General features: G+C 50.8%; 8 protein-coding genes; 5 read left to right on the top strand and 3 right to left on the bottom strand.

The window, feature by feature from the left end:
* Window positions 1-640: 640 nt before the first annotated feature.
* RCC_02334 (uncharacterized protein) lies at window positions 641-1009 on the bottom strand (the record flags this gene model as incomplete). The annotated part of the gene is made up of 1 exon (XM_023767616.1): window positions 641-1009. The coding sequence occupies one exon, from the start codon at window positions 1007-1009 to the stop codon at window positions 641-643; it is 369 nt and encodes a 122-aa protein (XP_023623384.1).
* Window positions 1010-1991: 982 nt separating this feature from the next.
* On the top strand, window positions 1992-3171 carry RCC_02333 (uncharacterized protein; the record flags this gene model as incomplete). XM_023767615.1 has 2 exons in its annotated part: window positions 1992-2229; window positions 2285-3171. 2 exons carry the CDS (start codon window positions 1992-1994, stop codon window positions 3169-3171), a joined length of 1125 nt encoding a protein of 374 aa, XP_023623383.1.
* Window positions 3172-4450: 1279 nt separating this feature from the next.
* Window positions 4451-5104, top strand: RCC_02332 (related to short chain dehydrogenase/oxidoreductase; the record flags this gene model as incomplete). XM_023767614.1 has 2 exons in its annotated part: window positions 4451-4600; window positions 4655-5104. 2 exons carry the CDS (start codon window positions 4451-4453, stop codon window positions 5102-5104), a joined length of 600 nt encoding a protein of 199 aa, XP_023623382.1.
* Window positions 5105-5761: 657 nt separating this feature from the next.
* Window positions 5762-6781, top strand: RCC_02331 (probable class II aldolase/adducin domain protein; the record flags this gene model as incomplete). XM_023767613.1 has 4 exons in its annotated part: window positions 5762-5975; window positions 6029-6072; window positions 6122-6376; window positions 6428-6781. The coding sequence occupies 4 exons, from the start codon at window positions 5762-5764 to the stop codon at window positions 6779-6781; spliced, it is 867 nt and encodes a 288-aa protein (XP_023623381.1).
* Window positions 6782-9251: 2470 nt separating this feature from the next.
* On the top strand, window positions 9252-11305 carry RCC_02330 (probable PTR2-Di-and tripeptide permease; the record flags this gene model as incomplete). XM_023767612.1 has 5 exons in its annotated part: window positions 9252-9552; window positions 9603-10364; window positions 10418-10528; window positions 10584-11022; window positions 11104-11305. 5 exons carry the CDS (start codon window positions 9252-9254, stop codon window positions 11303-11305), a joined length of 1815 nt encoding a protein of 604 aa, XP_023623380.1.
* Window positions 11306-12034: 729 nt separating this feature from the next.
* Window positions 12035-13044, bottom strand: RCC_02329 (uncharacterized protein; the record flags this gene model as incomplete). XM_023767611.1 has 3 exons in its annotated part: window positions 12035-12164; window positions 12222-12957; window positions 13017-13044. 3 exons carry the CDS (start codon window positions 13042-13044, stop codon window positions 12035-12037), a joined length of 894 nt encoding a protein of 297 aa, XP_023623379.1.
* A 1069-nt stretch (window positions 13045-14113) lies between these two features.
* Window positions 14114-15142, top strand: RCC_02328 (related to Probable arabinan endo-1,5-alpha-L-arabinosidase A; the record flags this gene model as incomplete). Its single annotated transcript, XM_023767610.1, has 1 exon — window positions 14114-15142. One exon carries the CDS (start codon window positions 14114-14116, stop codon window positions 15140-15142), a length of 1029 nt encoding a protein of 342 aa, XP_023623378.1.
* An 86-nt stretch (window positions 15143-15228) lies between these two features.
* RCC_02327 (related to trimethyllysine hydroxylase) lies at window positions 15229-17004 on the bottom strand (the record flags this gene model as incomplete). XM_023767609.1 has 8 exons in its annotated part: window positions 15229-15869; window positions 15919-16018; window positions 16066-16165; window positions 16219-16309; window positions 16364-16512; window positions 16564-16667; window positions 16727-16925; window positions 16982-17004. The coding sequence occupies 8 exons, from the start codon at window positions 17002-17004 to the stop codon at window positions 15229-15231; spliced, it is 1407 nt and encodes a 468-aa protein (XP_023623377.1).
* Between the last annotated feature and the right edge of the window lie 80 nt (window positions 17005-17084).

Here is a 17084-nt window from a genome sequence, read left to right as displayed (position 1 = left end):
AAATACGATGTACGATACCGCCTTAGATATGGTCAAAAATCACTAGTAGTGGACGGAAAGTTTCTAAGAACCTGCCTCCTTCTCATGCCCTCCTCCGCTGGAAAAAATCTCAGGGTTAGGGTTGGGGTAGTGCGATATCTTGCCACGATGGAGATGGGATCTTTGATGTACAGATAAGGAGCATTAGCTGTCAACTTGGAAGTAATCTGCTCTGTTTTGTAGGCAAAGTAGTGCTCATCGTGCTGTTCTGGCTTTCTCCTCGAGAGGAGTAGAAATATTTGCTACATCAGTTTGAGGGACAGGGACCAACAGCAGCTTTTCTCCAAAACTTCGATTGAAATGTCCTATTCGAGACACTGAGATGGGAAAAGGGAATACAATCTCATCCACCTAACGAATCGATACGGAGACCGGTCAAAACACAATTGCATTCTGTAACGATTCGTGCCGCTGTTCTGTGATATGAGTACTCGTCCATCTTCGACTGCGAAGGGGAGACATTGCAAGACCATTACGGAGTATTCCCTCACACCCATCGTCTCTCTCGTCTTGGTCTGTGATAATTACACTTGATGAGCGTTCAAAACTCCCCCAATCAATCATCAAACCCTGTCCCTCTGCGACGTAAGCGCAGCTTCCATCACAGAGATGACTCTCGGATGAGTTGTGACATAGCGTCTCGAACTGCATCCTGCACACTTCGCTTACTGGTATCACTTCGTAGCTTCTCCTCCTTCATGAGGATCACCCACTGAGTGTTACTAATCAGAGCTGGTTTCCACTCTTCCAGAAGCTTGAACAGAGGCTTTATCGCTTCGCGGGTAACCGAAATCGGGCCAGTACTTCCATCTCTCGTTCTCTGTGCGATGATCTGATCCACCAAGTCATTGAAAGCTTGCCAGAATTGAGTCTCGGATGTTCCGGCGGCTGGAACGACTGGTGGCTGAATGGTCGAGTTGTCGCCATTGGTAGATGCGCCGTTCTGTGGGGTGGTTGTCTTGTCTGCCATGGCAAGATATTTGGGCTGGTTGTAGCATCATGTTGGGTTGTGAATGCATCTTTAGTATAACCTTGTTGTTTGCTCTTTGATATTCAAGAAGGAGTTCGATGTAAGGGGAGTTGTCGGGAAGCTCTGTCAGCAAACAGGAGGTCGTTGAGATGWACAAGCCGAGAGCCGCGCAAAATCTTTGCTCTGGCTTACTCTGAGTTGTAGAAGAAGAGAAATTGGTCTTTCTGGGGCTTCTTTCACATGCTTACCTATGCTAGATCAGCTTGGGCCAACATCTCTGTTCTGCCAAGGCTTTCATGTGACTCCCCGACTCTCGTGTTTGCTTTACCGTCCGCAAACCTGCGGTTTCAAAGCGCGAATGGCACTCGGAAAACGACTACCAAACATCGATATTGCTCATGCGCTGTCGAGACAAAGGCTTGTACCCACTGTCGCTTGATTAGGTGCAAGCGGCTACAAGCTGACCACAAAGATTCTACATGTGAAGTAAAGCTGGACAGATAGTTTTACGAACGTCTTCTACCATCACTACTCCACATGATTCACACGCCCTGACAATCTCCAGATAGAAGCAGCTTATCTACTCCATTCGTCTTGGACCTTTGCACTTGCACTTACCATTCCATTGTAGCATGCTGTCGACTTCTTCACCTGCAAAGCGGTATCGTCGTTCGTCGTAGATGGCTTACATCATTCCCGAGCTTCGCAGCCTAATCACACCTATCCGAATCATGTATATGTATTCGGTACGCCGCCACTACACCAACCCGGGACGGACTTCCGGATGCGGAAGGTGCACTGTGTTTCGATTGGTTGATGAAGACCCGCTCGGCCAACGTATGCGTCCACACTGACGATGGCAGCCGAGGCGGACTCATATCTTAGTGATGGTCCCTATCTTTCGTACCTTTGATTGTAACCCTTCTTGATTCACCAGAAGATTGTCTGCTCAAAATTTCCGCAAATTGCATTGTTGATCACCATGATCCCAAACTCCGTCATCGCTGCCTTTGCCGGGCTCGCACTATTCGTCCTGTGGCGTCTGTACAAAGTGTTATGCCAACAGCGACAACAAGCTCAACAAGATAGCAAACAGTGCTCTGAACAAGCTGAAGAAAAGAATCCTTACACCAACATCGAGCCTCTTCCAGATTTCAAATGGGCAGAGACACCCCCAATTCGCAATGCAAACCTCAAGCCAAAGTACCACCTCACTATGGGTAAGTATAATGTCGTCTTGTCTCTCACAGATTAATTGATCTGACATAATGACAGCCCTGGAAAACGTCAATCTTTCGGAAACGATTGCCCTTGACAACACCTACGCCGACAGAATGAAGTTTCGAAGGTCCACGATAGACAAAAATCCAGATGCAACGATGCAGTGCAATCCAGTAGGCGTTCCAGCAGTCCTGGAGCTCCACGACTGGATCTTTCGCACTTATCTACCCACACGGTTTCCCAGCATCTATCACCTTACCCCTGAAAACAGTCTCTTCAACACAGTCAGCAATACTTCCGTCCCTCTTGTGCCGGCTTCGCCATTACGGGCTCTCGATGCACTAGGCGAGCACGTTGATACTGATTTCGTGCTTCTGCTACCCACCAGCAAAGCGGCAGATGGATCTCCAATCTACCATCTCCAGGCCTTCGTCTGCTGCTGTCCAATGGGGTTCAGTTTGCGTCAAAAGTCAGGCATGCCACTGGCCGAGATCCACAGTCCCGTGCCTGGGTACAAGGCAAAGTTGGAAAAGTCCATGGACCGATTCTTTGCGAGACTCGAATGTGCGAAACCTGTTAAGCGCTCCAACTGGACGATCACAACGGACGATGTACTATTCAAAGAGGATGGCACTCATTTTCACAGCCCTTCGTACGAAGATGAGAGCGAGGAGATTAAGCAGCAGAGAAGGGATGTGGTGGTTGAGAATTGTAGACTGCGTTCTGAACGTCAGATTCTCTTCCGCCTACCGAACACCAAAGCGATCGTGTTTGCCTTCAAGACATACCTGTATAAGCTCTCCGAGGCCAAGGAAGAAGGATATGCAGAAGCTCTGGCAGACGCCATTGAAGGATTGAAGACCGGGAACGTGCCTGAGATGAACCATTATAAGCGTGGGACGGTCTGGGCAGAGCCAGTGGTGGATTACTTGCGAGGCTGACTCCTTGACGCCTTTTCGAAGAGCGCCGAAACGTTGATCTTCGGAAAGCCGCTACACCAAATGCTCGCAGCGTACGATACGATGCTGACTGCTCCAAGCTTTCGTACGATGCTTGTACGTTGTGTATCGGCTTTGTGCGGCGGGTACCTGGACAGAAGATGCAAACAACGCTGCTAGCTCCGTCCCCTGTATGCAGTACGCAACAGCTGTGGTCCGACCTTGCTTTTCTACTCGCACATTGTTGAACAAGTTGCCGTAAATGTTGCATGCTGGATGCCAATGTTTTGGCGTCTTCTTGTATCCAATGGACCTCGCTCAAGTGATGCGACAATTGTGGCGGCCTCATCCCATGAACCCCGTGTCCGACGGTTACCGCCTAGGCAGACCAGGTCCAGTCTGACGCCGAGCTCAGCACGCTGTGCATGCCCTGCCACCGCGCGATCGGACAAAAGGTTCGACATTCGAATACCCAGATTGGAGTGACTCGTATATCACGGGCGCTGTCCCTGCGCCTTCATTGATCAAATCGAAGCGACTTGTATATCACATATGCTGCGCCTGCAAAGAAGGTGAATACCACGAACAAATGCGTGCTGCAGCGTGGTCGAAGTCTCGATCCGGCCAACAGTGAATAGTTCACTCCCATATTCACTCACCTTCGCCCCAAGAACGAATCCACGAACCACACTATTTAAACCGCAACATTTCTTCTCGAGACATAACTTGAACATCACCACTTCTTCCGCATTTCTTCCTTCAAGCTTCGAAGACAGCATCCATCAACCTTCACTATACTACCAACGGACTACCAACGTCATGCAATCCACATCCATCATGCGCGCGGCTCTCCGTACCTCCTTCAAGTCCGCGACTCGTGGCTTCCCGTGCGGCGGCCGCGGTATCAGTGGTATCACCACCGCAGTCAACACCTCCGCCAACATCGGCGCCAACAAGGGCAAGGCCCAAGTTGAGAACATCTTCAAGGTGAGTCTCGAAAATCAGCCAAACTTGACAGTTGCCGAACTGGACTCTGACTCTCATGCGATAGATTGACGGCCGTGTCTACGGAATCACTGGCGGTGGCCAGGGGCTCGGCCTCGTCCAGGCGCAATTTCTCGCTGAGCAGGGCGCTCACGGTGAGTCCATGTGGTGGGTCTAAGTTGCGCGCGAGTACTGACTTTTTCCAGCATATGCAATTGATCGTTCGGCGACCCCAAGCGAAGAATTCCGCGCTGCCCAGCGTGACATCTCGGACAAGCACAGTGGCACTCTCCACTACATGCAGGCCGACGTTCGCGACGCTGCTCGCCAAGACGACGTTTTCGAGGAGATTGCCTCGGAGCACGGCAGAATGGATGGCCTTGTCGCCGCAGCCGCTGTCCAGAATGTCACTCGCGTCCTCGACTACGATGTCGAGAAGATTTCCGAGGTATGTTGCGCCAACTCCTCGATCGCTTGTATATCAGCATTTTAACACGAACAGATGATGGACATCAATTTCAAAGGTGTCTACCTCTCAGCGCGCAGCTGTGCTCGGCAGATGAAGAAGTACGAGACACCCGGAAGCATGGTCCTGATCGGCTCGATGAGCGGACTGATCGCCAACAAGGACCTTTTCTGCGCCGTCTACAACTCCTCAAAGGGAGCTGTCATTCAGCTCGGCCGCAGCCTCGCAATGGAGTGGGGCAAGGAAATCGATGGCAAGCCCATCCGCGTCAACGTGCTCTGCCCGGGCAACATTGTCACTCCGATGGTACGGGCCAACTTCAACGACGACCCGACCCTGCGCGCCAAGTGGGAGGAGGGTAACATGCTCGGTCGCATTAGCGCTCCGGAGGAGTTCCGCGGCGCGATTCTTTTCATGTTGAGTGATGCCTCGTCATTCATGACCGGGGAGCACATGGTCATTGATGGCGGCTACACTGCTTGGTAGAATCCATGTTGCGGACTTTGGGAGAGACGACTCGTGATTTGATGATGGCCCACTCTGGGAGTTAGCAGAACGGCGTACTTGAGGTGTTGGCGGAGCATATTTGCCGATTGTGGTTTTGGCGTGGAGTTTTTGATCTGGGCATTAGGCAGGTTCACCATAAACAACTCGATTTGAGGCGAACATGCATGCCTGTTTCTCTCAATYTCGTCCCTCCAGATTTCAATGGGCGATGTCCCAATGATTTCTAGACTTGATGCGGCAAGTCTCTGCTTTKGAGTCACAGCGAAAGTTGCCATAATCGATGCCGAGTCTATCATGGTCGTCAGCCATTGGCAGCATTCACAGCCTGCAGGTGTCGGACCAGAGCGATCAGATGGTCACAACAGCGCGGAGCTTTCCTGCATCGAGCTTGTGCTGCTGGTTCTGTTGAGTGTACTGCGGTACCTGTGGCGGGGTAAGGAACTCACCACGCCACAGCTATGGTAGCATTACACGCTGTTTGAAAGCGATACAACAACCTTTGAAGGCAGGTAGTTGAAGTGGTACCCTTCTTCCCTCCTTGTTCTTCAACTTCATTCTTCTCATCGATCATCCGCCCATATTCTTTCCAAGCTAGATCCCACCGGAAACTTTTTTTTTTTTGAGTCATCGATCGCAATGGCTCCAGCTCCTATCGAGGAACACGTTGTGGTTGGGAATGGCAAGACCAAGACGCCCGACTTCGCAAAGACTGCCGGTCAAGATGTCGGATTCGCATCTCCTCCCAAACTTGAGTTCAAAACCCAGTTTGAAGAACGAGAGTATATCAAAGGCCGTTTGGCAGGGGCATATCGCATCTTCGGACACTATGGCTTGAACGAGGGACTCGCTGGTGCGACTCGCTTCCAGCCAGTTTTTGAGCACAGCTGATGGCTCATCCTGCAGGACACATCACCGTTCGCGACCCAATCGAGCCGGATACGTTCTGGGTGAGTTGCAAATCTTATTCCATGACGCTTAACTCACCGCTGCATCTAGGTCAATCCTTTCGGCGTCGATTTCAACATGATCAAGAAGAGCGATCTCCTCCGTGTGGATCACAAAGGCAACATTCTTGACCATGGCAAAGTGAAGATCCTCAACAAGGCGGCATTCCTCATCCACGGCGCAATCCACGAAGCTCGACCGGATGTATTGTGTGCCGCACATACGCACTCGATCTACGGTCGTGCATTCTGTKCGCTTGGAAAGCCGCTAGATTCAATCTCGCTGGAGTCATGCATCTTCCACAACGTAGGATCGAGATTGTTCCAGCGTAATGACCTTGAGCTGACAACTTCCTAGGACCACGTTGTGTTCGAGGGCAAAGGCATCGTTCTGGCGGCTGATGAAGGCTGTGATATTGCAGACAGTCTTGGACAATGCAAGGCCGCCCTGTTGCGTAATCACGGCCTTCTCACCGTCGGCCACACCATCGAGGAGGCCGTCAATTGGTTTTATCTTCTCGATAAAGTCTGCCACGTCCAGTTGCTCGCTGATGCTGCGGCGAATGGACGCGGCGGAGAGACGGTCAAAATGTCAGATGAGGAAGCCGAATATACCAAGGGCATCGCGGGCTCCCACAAGGCTGGCTGGTTCGGAGGGCAGGCTATGTTCAATCTGATTGACGAGATCACGGAGAAGAAGTATCTCCAGTGAAGTCGTGTGGCCTCGTAGGTAGTCGCAAGGGAGATTTGACGAATCGAGAAGGCGGGGATAGCGCGGGCCGAACTCGGCTGAATCGGAGCTGCCGCTATATCGGAGCTAGGTACCACCCTACCGGATTGCGAGACGCACACTCTCGTCTCATCTTCATCACCTGTGTCGTGAACTTCAGGCATGCTATTCCGATAGCATGGGATATGGCAAGATATGTATCAAGCATGCCCATGCTTTTATCCTTCCAGTCCTGTCCGACGGCGACCTTGACAGCGTCTGACTACCCTCAAACCGGCATAACAGCGAGCCGCCAACGTTATCGATCGATCATTCATATCTGCCGCCTGGACGGGGTATCAAGATCACTTGTCGATTGACTATCACGGCGAAGAGATGGTTCCTGCTCAGCGCCGAGCTATGAGGACACGCGGCCTGCTGGGAGATCGTCTCGCAGCAAGATAACAAAAGGTACAACATCCAGAAGACCTCGCCGTGCCGACACGGCGAACGCGTGGATACGCAACGCGCCAGGCAGGACGAATGAACATGAAGACCAGGAATTGCAGCAGCGTGGTACTTGGCGGATGTTCCAGTCCAGGTGGCGACGCTCTTCAAGAAAGCAACAACAGCCACATTCCGGAGGCCCTCGGGGTTTGCTTGATCCTTCTCAGATCCCATCTTTATCTGCGCATGGACGTAACCAGCACGGGTTGCCGTTTCTGTTCATGGGCCGTTTCCAAGATTCTCATGGCACTCCCTTACTCCACGTACACGAGAAGAACATCTTCCTGGGCCTCGCGCACACTGCTGCTCACTGCCTCGACACCTGTCGATGGGCAGTGGAGAAGATCACCCATGCCTCCCCGGAAAAGGTCAACTTGGGTGCGACTAGGCCAGGGTTTCGACGATGCCACTGTGCGAATGTGGCCTCTCCCGCTCCATTTTAGCATGTGACAGTCTTGCTCTCTCCTCTAGATGGTCGTTCCCTAACCGTCTGCTATTCTTCAGACTTGCAGCGTCCGGAAGAGTGCAAGGGGTCGTCACAGGTGAGAGAAGTTCACACCTACTTTACGCTGTCTCAATTCAGGTAAATTAGACTCATTTCAGCCGCTGTCGCCCGTTTAGTCACCACTGTCCCTCCATTGGAATTCAAAATGGTGTGCTAATTTGTCGGAAGTCCGAAGGCTCAAATCTTTTGGCTGTCAAAGAACTGATCAAAGGCAAGCWGAACTCACAGGCGTGAGATCCGCCCTTTCCTGGAATGTGAGCATATCTCACTCCCGAGATGCCGCCTGACAATTTCCTGCTATGTGCGAGATTTCCTGCGTACTTTTCAAATGGCGATACTTTCAAATCAGCATCGCTCAAGCGGATCTGTGCTTCTTCAACATCGGAATCGTTTCCGACATGTATGCTCCTCCTTTCGCGGCACATGGGAAACTTATCAACGTCGGTACGCGTAAACTTCCCATGACATCTCCCACTGTCCTTTTGCCAAGCGGCATGCGGTGCAAGAGTAACATGGCATGAAGATGAGTGATACGGCATTCCGAGACTAGTGCCGAACCACAGGAGACCTGTCTCGTAATAGCGGTCCCACTCTCGAACGGATCAGGAAGCTCGTTCAACAGCCTCTGACTAAACGCCATGTGCCATGTCAATCTTGCCATTCTTGTGTGCGGAGGTAGGACGATCCCACGCGACGAAATGCGGAGTCGGATGCTACACACCGTTACCATGCATGCAAAGAGTGCATCAGTCGCAGTCGGTACATCCGAACCGCCCGTCGATACCTACCTCAAGACAAGGTTTGCAGCACACGTGTGGCGGCACTAGCAGAGCGGACGGCGCACAGTCGGTGGAGCCAATATCGACGTCCGTTTGACGACTAGAGGTCTATCTATGGATGCTGTATACAGCTGATAAGGCGACTGTGATCGCTATCTTTTGCATCAAATGATGACAATTGCTTGCATCCCCAACCAAGCATGTGCAAGACGACCAAGCCGACACAAGCAAAGTGCGGCAGCAGATCCCAAGACTTGGCAGCGGATATCGGCAGCGCGATTTCGGTTAAGCATACGCCTTTGGTTTGGCGCAGGGTTCAGGTGAACTGACGTTACATCAGCGCCAGCGAACCATCTACACGGCCGGTCCGTTTCTGAGAACTCTTTTCCATGTATGATGTCGCGTGAGGAAAAGGTCGGTGCGCCCGCCGGGAAAGATAGAGGCAAGACCTACAATAGGCGCCCCAGTCAAGCCGTTTTCAAGCGAAAAATCCTTCGTCGGGGCAGATTCTCAAAGCAGTAGCCATCATCTAACTTTTGGTTTGCTGCGGGCGCTGATCGAGTAATAGAAAGCTAAGCTGCCGTCACCTTTCTTTTGATTCGATTTGACCTCGCTTCGTTCTGCCCTCGTCGTCACATCGTCATTCTCTCTGCCATCAGTCTCCTCACAACAACGAGCCATCATGGCGCAGAATCACGAAGATGCAGTGGTGGAGCTGCACTCAACCATGGCACAGCGACAGGGCTCACAGGTTCAGACCGATGTCAGTGGTGCCAAGCTGCCCATCATCGAGGCTGAGAAGAACACTTCGGGTGATGTGGAAACACAACATACCGCAGACGAATTAGAGCCTACCGAACATGAAAAGGCAACCCTGCGACACATCGGAGATGCCTTCCCAAAGTCTGCATATCTTGTCGCAGTTGTTGAGCTTTGTGAACGCTTCACCTACTATGGTTGTCAAGGACTGTTTCAGAATTACAGCAAGTGAAATCAATCAATACTACAGACAACCTACTAATCGTCGCTCTAGTCAGCAACCATCCTGACGGCCGTGATGGCCCCCGTGGTCTTGGCCTCGGTCATGCTGGTGCAACAGGACTGAACACTTTCTTCCAGTTCTTCGCCTACCTCACACCTATCCTTGGTGCCATCATTTCCGATCAGTATCTCGGAAAGTACAAGACCATTGTCCTGTTTGCGGCCATTTACTGGGTTGGACTGATAATTCTCTGGACAACCGCTCTACCAGCTTCGATCGAAGGTGGTGCCGCTCTTGGTGGCTATATAACCGCCATCATTGTCATTGCATTTGGAACGGGTGGTATCAAGTCCAACATTGCGCCACTCATCGCGGATCAGTACACTCGCAAGATCATGGCCGTCAAGACCCTCCCATCTGGTGAACGAGTTGTCCTCGACCCAGCCATCACATTCCAGCGGATCTACATGATGTTCTACGCTTGCATCAACATCGGATGCCTATCCCTCCTTGCCACGCCGTTCATGGAGAAATACAAGGGATTCTGGACCGCATACCTCATGTGTTTCTTGATGTTCTGCATTGGAGTCATTATACTAATCATCTGCCGTGGACGATACATCGACAGACCACCACAAGGCTCCATCATCACCGATTCTTTCAAGGCTATTGGCATCATGATTGCTAACCGCAGTCTTGATGCTCCTAAGCCGTCTTGGCGCGCGGAAAGGGGAAAGACGAAGCCTGTACCATGGAACGACCACTTTATCGAGGAACTCAAGCGTGCGCTCCGTGCTTGCAAGGTCTTCTGCTGTGAGTTGTCGGAGTAGAGTATTGTCGATCGTTGATTGCTGACAAAGTTTCAGTTTATCCGATCTTTTGGGTCTGTTATGGCCAATTCAGCTCCAACTTCGTCTCCCAGGCAGGACAGATGAAAGGTCACGGCATGCCTAATGACCTAATGCAGAATTTCGACCGTATGTAAAGCCCTATATCCCTCCCAAACATATAGAATGCTGACCAGTGTCATAGCCATCTCAATCCTGGTCTTTATCCCGATTCTGGACAAGCTAGTGTACCCAGCCCTACGACGATGGCACATCGAGCTCAAGCCGATCGCTCGCATCTCGATTGGTTTCTTCTTCGCTTCCCTGTGTCTGGCATATGCGGCTATCGTCCAGCACATCATCTACGCGAGTGGCCCTTGCTACAGTCACCCCGGAAAGTGCCCAGCAGGTATGGACGGCAAGTCCCCTCTGCCCAACAACGTGCACATTGTGGTCCAGACACCAGCGTACATGTTCATCGGTATCGCCGAGATCTTCATCTCGGTCACGGGTCTGGAGTACGCCTACACCAAGGCCCCTCCATCCATGAAGTCTTTTGTGCAGTCACTGTACCTTTTCACAAACGCCGTTGGATCTGCTTTGAATGAAGCTCTCGTGCCAGCTACTGGCGATCCAGATATCATGTAAGTTCAAGATCCGAGGGAAACTCGGAAGAACGATCTTCCGAGTGCGACGACATCCAAGAACTTCGCTAATATAGACAGGTACATGTACACTGGAATCGCAGTTRTCGCAAGTGCTACCTCTGTCATCTTCTACTGGACATTCCACCAGTACGACCGAGAAGAAGCGGAAATGAACGAGCTGGGTGCTCGCGAGGATCCATATGCTGGCAAGGGTAGCGATGACAGCGATGCCGGAAGCCATAACGGCGCACCTCCACAGCAGGAAGCCGAGAAACTCTAGCTTGTAGCGTAGCTATTAGACGACAAGTCACTATAACACAGCAGGTTGTATACTGAGTCGGCTAATGATGATGCTTAATAAATTTTTAGCTTATCGATGACTTCAGAGGTGTTCAGAAGATTTCTAGTCCATGCGATACGCTGCCAGACAAGTTACTATCTTTGTATATCACCAAGGACGATAACTCCAGCATCAATCATCGCACTATTACCCGAGTGCTGAAAGGCTCAATCGCTCAACAGGTCGTCAATTGCACGAGGTTATTGCCACATTACCAACAAGTACGATAGTACTACGGAATAGAGATTACAGAGTGCTGCTGGAGTCCATGCCGGATTCCTTCCCGACATCTGCGTTTGACCTTCTGGTGCTATCATTTCTCGACAAGGTCACGTTCGCGGAAGCACATTCTCAGCATTCGTACTTCCAGCAGATTTTCCACCAGATGATGAACAAGGTGGAAGCACGAAACTTCCAGCCGCCGCTAGCAGCTAATATCATCATCGCTGAGTGACGAGTGAAAGTTGGCGGACGAGAAGGAAAAGTCAAGCGCTTCAGACTACCCCAACCCTAACCCTCACCGAACAACATGCAGATTCTGTCAACGCTGGCGAGTGTAACAACGACACCCAATAAGTTACTCGAAGAAATTGAGCTGCTTCATGAAAATAAGAGCGGAATAAACATCTCCGCAACCCCTGAAGAAGCCCAGTAGAACACTCACACTCTTTACTGAGCACGCACAATATATCCGATCCTTGGGAAATGAAGACGAATGCCATCATCGACCTCGATAACAACCTCATCAATGCTAGTTCCAACAAGCTTGCCGTTTTGGGGGTGCGAGCCAGGAGTCGAACTACACCGATCATTAGTAATCTCTCCGTCCAAGAGGCTCGCGCGTAATAAAACTGACTCAAAGCTCTCAATCGAGACCTGCGTGCCAGCAGCAATCCCATACGCATCATTTTGCTGAACACTATTCGGTCCCTTGGATGTATATTCACTCTCACGAATAGCCTTGTGTGTTTCCTCGGCACTCAGCGCAGAAGGGGAAACTTGCGGCAAACTCTCAATCAAGCGCCAGACTTTAGGGAAATCATTCTTGCCCGTCCCGACATCGTGCGCGGCGCCGAGATCATTGAGTGCCCAGCGAAGCGGCCACACGATGTGGATATCTGCGAGGGAGATCTTGTCTCCGTGAATGAAAGGACCGTTGGAATCTCCCAAAAAGTCCTCTTCAACTTCCCGGAGACGGGATTTGAATCCAGCGAGAGCGCTGGGACGAATGGTTTCCAGATCTGGACGTTCCACGATGGGGAAGATGCTCTTTCTGTCCTTGACGAATTCGGGGGATAGGACTTGGCTGGGAATGAGTCCGAGGACTTCGTTGAAGACTGTGTCGCCCCATGTCTGATATGCTTTGTCTGCTGGACCGGTGGGAATGTTTCMAAGTGAGAGGATTGTTTGGATGACCTTGGAGGAGTCGGCATAGATGTCCTTTCCGACCGATAAAAGTGGAATGCGTCGGTATGTGATTCCAAGCGCTTCGAGATCTTTGCGAGGTAGAACAGCCGGCTGATCGCACTTTTGGAACTCCACTCCTGCTGCTTTTAGAAGTAACTTGGTCTTTTGGCCGTACGGAGAGAAGTCTGAGGATTGWGTCAATCGAGGGTCGTTGGAGGCTGGCCCGGGATGTCATCAATCTTACCATAGTCGAAGTGGATTACTGGCGCCATGGTGATTGGATTTTAATGTACTTGACAAAGGATCATGTTGCCCAGCGGGTTGAGATGTATTTATCAGCGCGGCTATCGTTCTAGTGCCCTCATCCGGCTATTCCTGATCACGGATATAACACCTAAAGCTTGACGGCCCAAACTCAAAGATGATGCAATACAGTGCGGAGTCTAGAGCGGGTGAAAGGGAACGCGCTAACTAGAGGGCTCATCATAATAAGGAAGTGTCTCTGCTTGCACAGCAACACCTTGGCATGCGGTCAGAGCAGAGATCTAGCAGACAATATACGAGCACAGAATTTTTTGACGCACCTCATCGACATCACCCTGCCAGAGACGTCATTTCAATTTTTTTGTCTTTCGAGTGTTGAAATAGGACTGTGCTTACAAGGAGAATCCCCAGCAGGTTAAAAGACAACAACGATATCGAGAGAGACTTTCTTGGGGCCGATGCTGTGTATTCCAGGTGAAGTATTCTCTCTCGAAGTATATATTATGCAACAACGCGTCTTCTACTACGATGCTTCTCCGCTATTGAAACGAACGACTCTGCTGGTAGAGAGGGCTGGTTCTAGCAGTTTCATAGCCAGCAACAAGGTCGAGAACGATGGCTCCAAGTGAAGTGAAGACAGTCGCATTATCAGCAGCATGCATACCTTTCACATGCCGGGCTTGGCAGTAGCAGCAGCAGCAGCTTGCAAGTTGCAACCAGCTTTCTTCCTTCAACTCATTATTCACATGTCCCTGACGCCACACATCTTTGAAACCATCCATCTGTATAAAACAGCAACAACATTAACATCCATACTTTCCGCACCCTTGACCATTCATTCAGACACTACTACATCAACATCAACATTGTTCAACTCCCAGGAGGAGCCAAGAAATTGGGGATTGATTGACCAGGATACCTGACATCTCATCTACTACGCCAACACATCATCACCACACACTTCACCGCCACCAAAGAAAGTCATCCAAAAAATTCCGTGGGAGAAGAACCCTCATCCCTTCCAAAGAAAACCACGGAATCTAAATCCATCCTCACAATCACCATCATCTCAAAACCATGTTCCTCATCTGGCAACTCCTCGCAGCAGCCCTCATAACCCTCACCCTGTCCTCCCCTCTCTCCAAACAATCTTATCCCCCACCAGGAATCTGCACCGGGCTATGCAAAGGTAGACTCCACGACCCCTCAATAATCTACCGCGAACAAACATCAACCTTCTACCGCTTCACCACAAACGACAAAATCCACATCGCCACAGCCCCTCACATCAGCGGTCCCTGGTCAAACCAAGGGGTCGTATTCCCCTCCGGCTCCACAATCGACAACCTTCCGGGGAAAATGGACTTATGGGCTCCAGACGTCTTTCATATCAACGGGACTTATCACCTCTACTACAGCGTCTCCTCGCTAGGTTCGCAAGAAGGCGATATTGGAGTTGCGACATCCACAACTCTCGAACCCGATTCTTGGCTTGATCACGGTTCGGTTGGGATTCCTCGAAATACTTCCTACAATCGCATCGATGGGAATCTTTTCCAGCACTCTGCTGAAAGCACCTATTTATTGAATTTTGGATCTTTCTGGGGTCAGATTTTTCAGGTCCCGTTAACGAATCCCCCGGTTAAAGTCAACGGCGACCCCATCATCCAGTTGGCGAAGAATGATAGTGTGCGGCCTGCGGGTCTTGTACCTGGCTCAACGGAGGGGAGTTATATGTTTCAATGGAGGGGGTTTTATTATCTCTTCTTCTCCTCGGGAAATTGCTGCAATTCTTTCGAAGAGGGATTGGCTCCTCCGGGGGAAGAGTACAAGGTTATGGTCTGTAGATCATTGCAGGSTAGTGGGGAATTCTTCGATCAGCAAGGGAGGAATTGTTTGACTGAGAATGGAGGGACCGTTGTTCTGGGAAGTCATGATGATGTTTATGCGCCTGGTGGACAAGGGGTTATGTGGGATGCTCAACAGGAGAGTGTGGTGATGTACTATCATTACGTTCGCCCGAGCGTTGGCTTTGATTATGACAACTTCTTCTTCGGGTGGAATAAGCTGGATTTGTCGAGTGGCTGGCCTGTTGTGGTTGGATAGTGAGGGAGGACAGCAAGTCAGTCGGGTTGGAGAGCTTATTGGATATTCACGCATGGAATTGAATGTTTCATCCCAATCGTTCCACTCTACCCTGTAACTGTAGCGCTTTGAATCTCCTGCGCATTCATGTTCGTCGCGCGGTATTTCGAGATAAAGTCATCGCGGTTGATGTACCCGCCGCACATTCTACGCTTTCCAGTAAATGCAGCACGGCCGTGAAGTACCCGCCAGTTGTCAAAGATGAGCAGCTGGCCGGGCTTCAACTGAAACCAGTACTGGTTCTTTGGGTCGTTGAGTAGGGCATCGTACTTTGCCGCAGCATCGTACCACCTGTCGACACTAGTAAAGTCCGCAGCGATACCAGCGCGATCTGCGTTATTCCATCGGACTTGAGTAMGATAGCCATACTCCGGATCGTGTGAGAGTGTTGGGAACGCTCGAGATGGTTGTATGCTGATCCCTTCATTGCCACTTGCGTGGGCGTAGACTCCAGTCTCACTCAGGCAGTGGTAGGCGTCTCGATCTTCCGAATACAGCTGAAGTGCTGCTCCGAAACCATCTACGAGAGAACTCTCGCCTCCAGAGCCGTCGGTGTGGGAAAGCATGTGGAGTGCTTGTAGGCCGGCGGGTTCGGTGAAATAGGTGTTGTCGGTGTGTGGTTCAAGACTCTCGCTGGTATAGGCAGTATCTTTTGATGAGAGATCCGATGTAAAGTCGTAGAATCCACCTTGATTGAAATTAGCCAGGAAAGAGGTCTGCGTTGTGAAGAAACATACCGTAGTGCGTGTTCCTGATTGGACCAATCGATTCGAGCAGAGCTTCTGTGGCCTCGGGAGTTGCAGGAGTTCCCTCTACCAGGCAGAAACCCCAGGTACGCTACATTATTTTAGTCAAGAGTACTATCTGTGTAGTTGCGAACTTACAATCTTGTGTAGGAGAGATGCCATTCCATTGGGGCGCTCCATATCGCCAAAGGGCACGGAAGGTCGTGAGGATCCAATATCGGCTCTCCAGACTTGTATTCTGGTCCTCAATCAGCAGTTGAGCAACAGATTGCAGCCTCCAATCAAACTCACGGAACGACACCATGCCGGCTCTTGTGAACATTGTGCTCTCTCCGCTTCAACAAGGTGTTGGTTGGGAATTCGCTTCGGTGACCATCGCCGACTGTTGCCCTCGAGCTTAGCATGGAGGCAAGCAAAAGATTGAGAGCATACTAACATGTGACGGTGATGCTGTGTTGTCCATTGGTACTGCATTCCGCGATGCTGCAATCCAATGAACCTTTGAAAACATTGATCTGACGCTGTGCGGTATCACTGTTGCGGCATTTTGAGCAAGCACAGTTATCTCTCAACCATCGTCCGGGACTACAAAGTGTCAGAATGGAGCATTTGAGGTAGTAGGCAAAGGTTACGAACATCTTGGTGGACTGCTTGGAGACATCTTCGATAAGTCTGAGCTCGCCATGGGCCAATTGGATCGAAAATGCTTTTGGGGTGTTTGCGTCGAAATGAGGGAGAGGCTGCAATGAAATCTTAGGTACTGTGTCCCTATGACAAGACTGTGTGTCATGCAACCTACGTGTAGACTTGAATTTGCTGGTTGGAATGGCTGAGGCAAGTCTCTGGATCTTGCCGAGGGTTCATTCTGGACAAGACTTGCCAGTCCCCGGCAGTAGGGAAGCGAAAGCACATTCAGCTGGAAGGTTGAAGCACCATGCCGTCCAAAGCTTCGTGCAGGACTTCTCACTGCTCGCAAGCACTGCGATGTGAGAGGAAAACTGCAGAGCGGTCAGCTCTAATTCTCCTGGCCCGGACCTGGGAGCGGCGGACATACCGCAGCACGGCCATGTGAGCCATATTTCGACGGAACTTATCTTCACAGGTTCGGAAGAGGTGTTGTTGAGCACAAAAACAATAACAATGAAACGGCAAGCATG

Source organism: Ramularia collo-cygni, assembly GCF_900074925.1.
Source record: "Ramularia collo-cygni strain URUG2 genome assembly, contig: RCC_scaffold02, whole genome shotgun sequence".
Taxonomy (NCBI): Eukaryota; Fungi; Ascomycota; class Dothideomycetes; order Mycosphaerellales; family Mycosphaerellaceae; genus Ramularia; species Ramularia collo-cygni.
The sequence above is the reverse complement of the archived record's forward strand: the minus strand, read 5'-3'. Positions and strand labels throughout refer to the sequence as shown.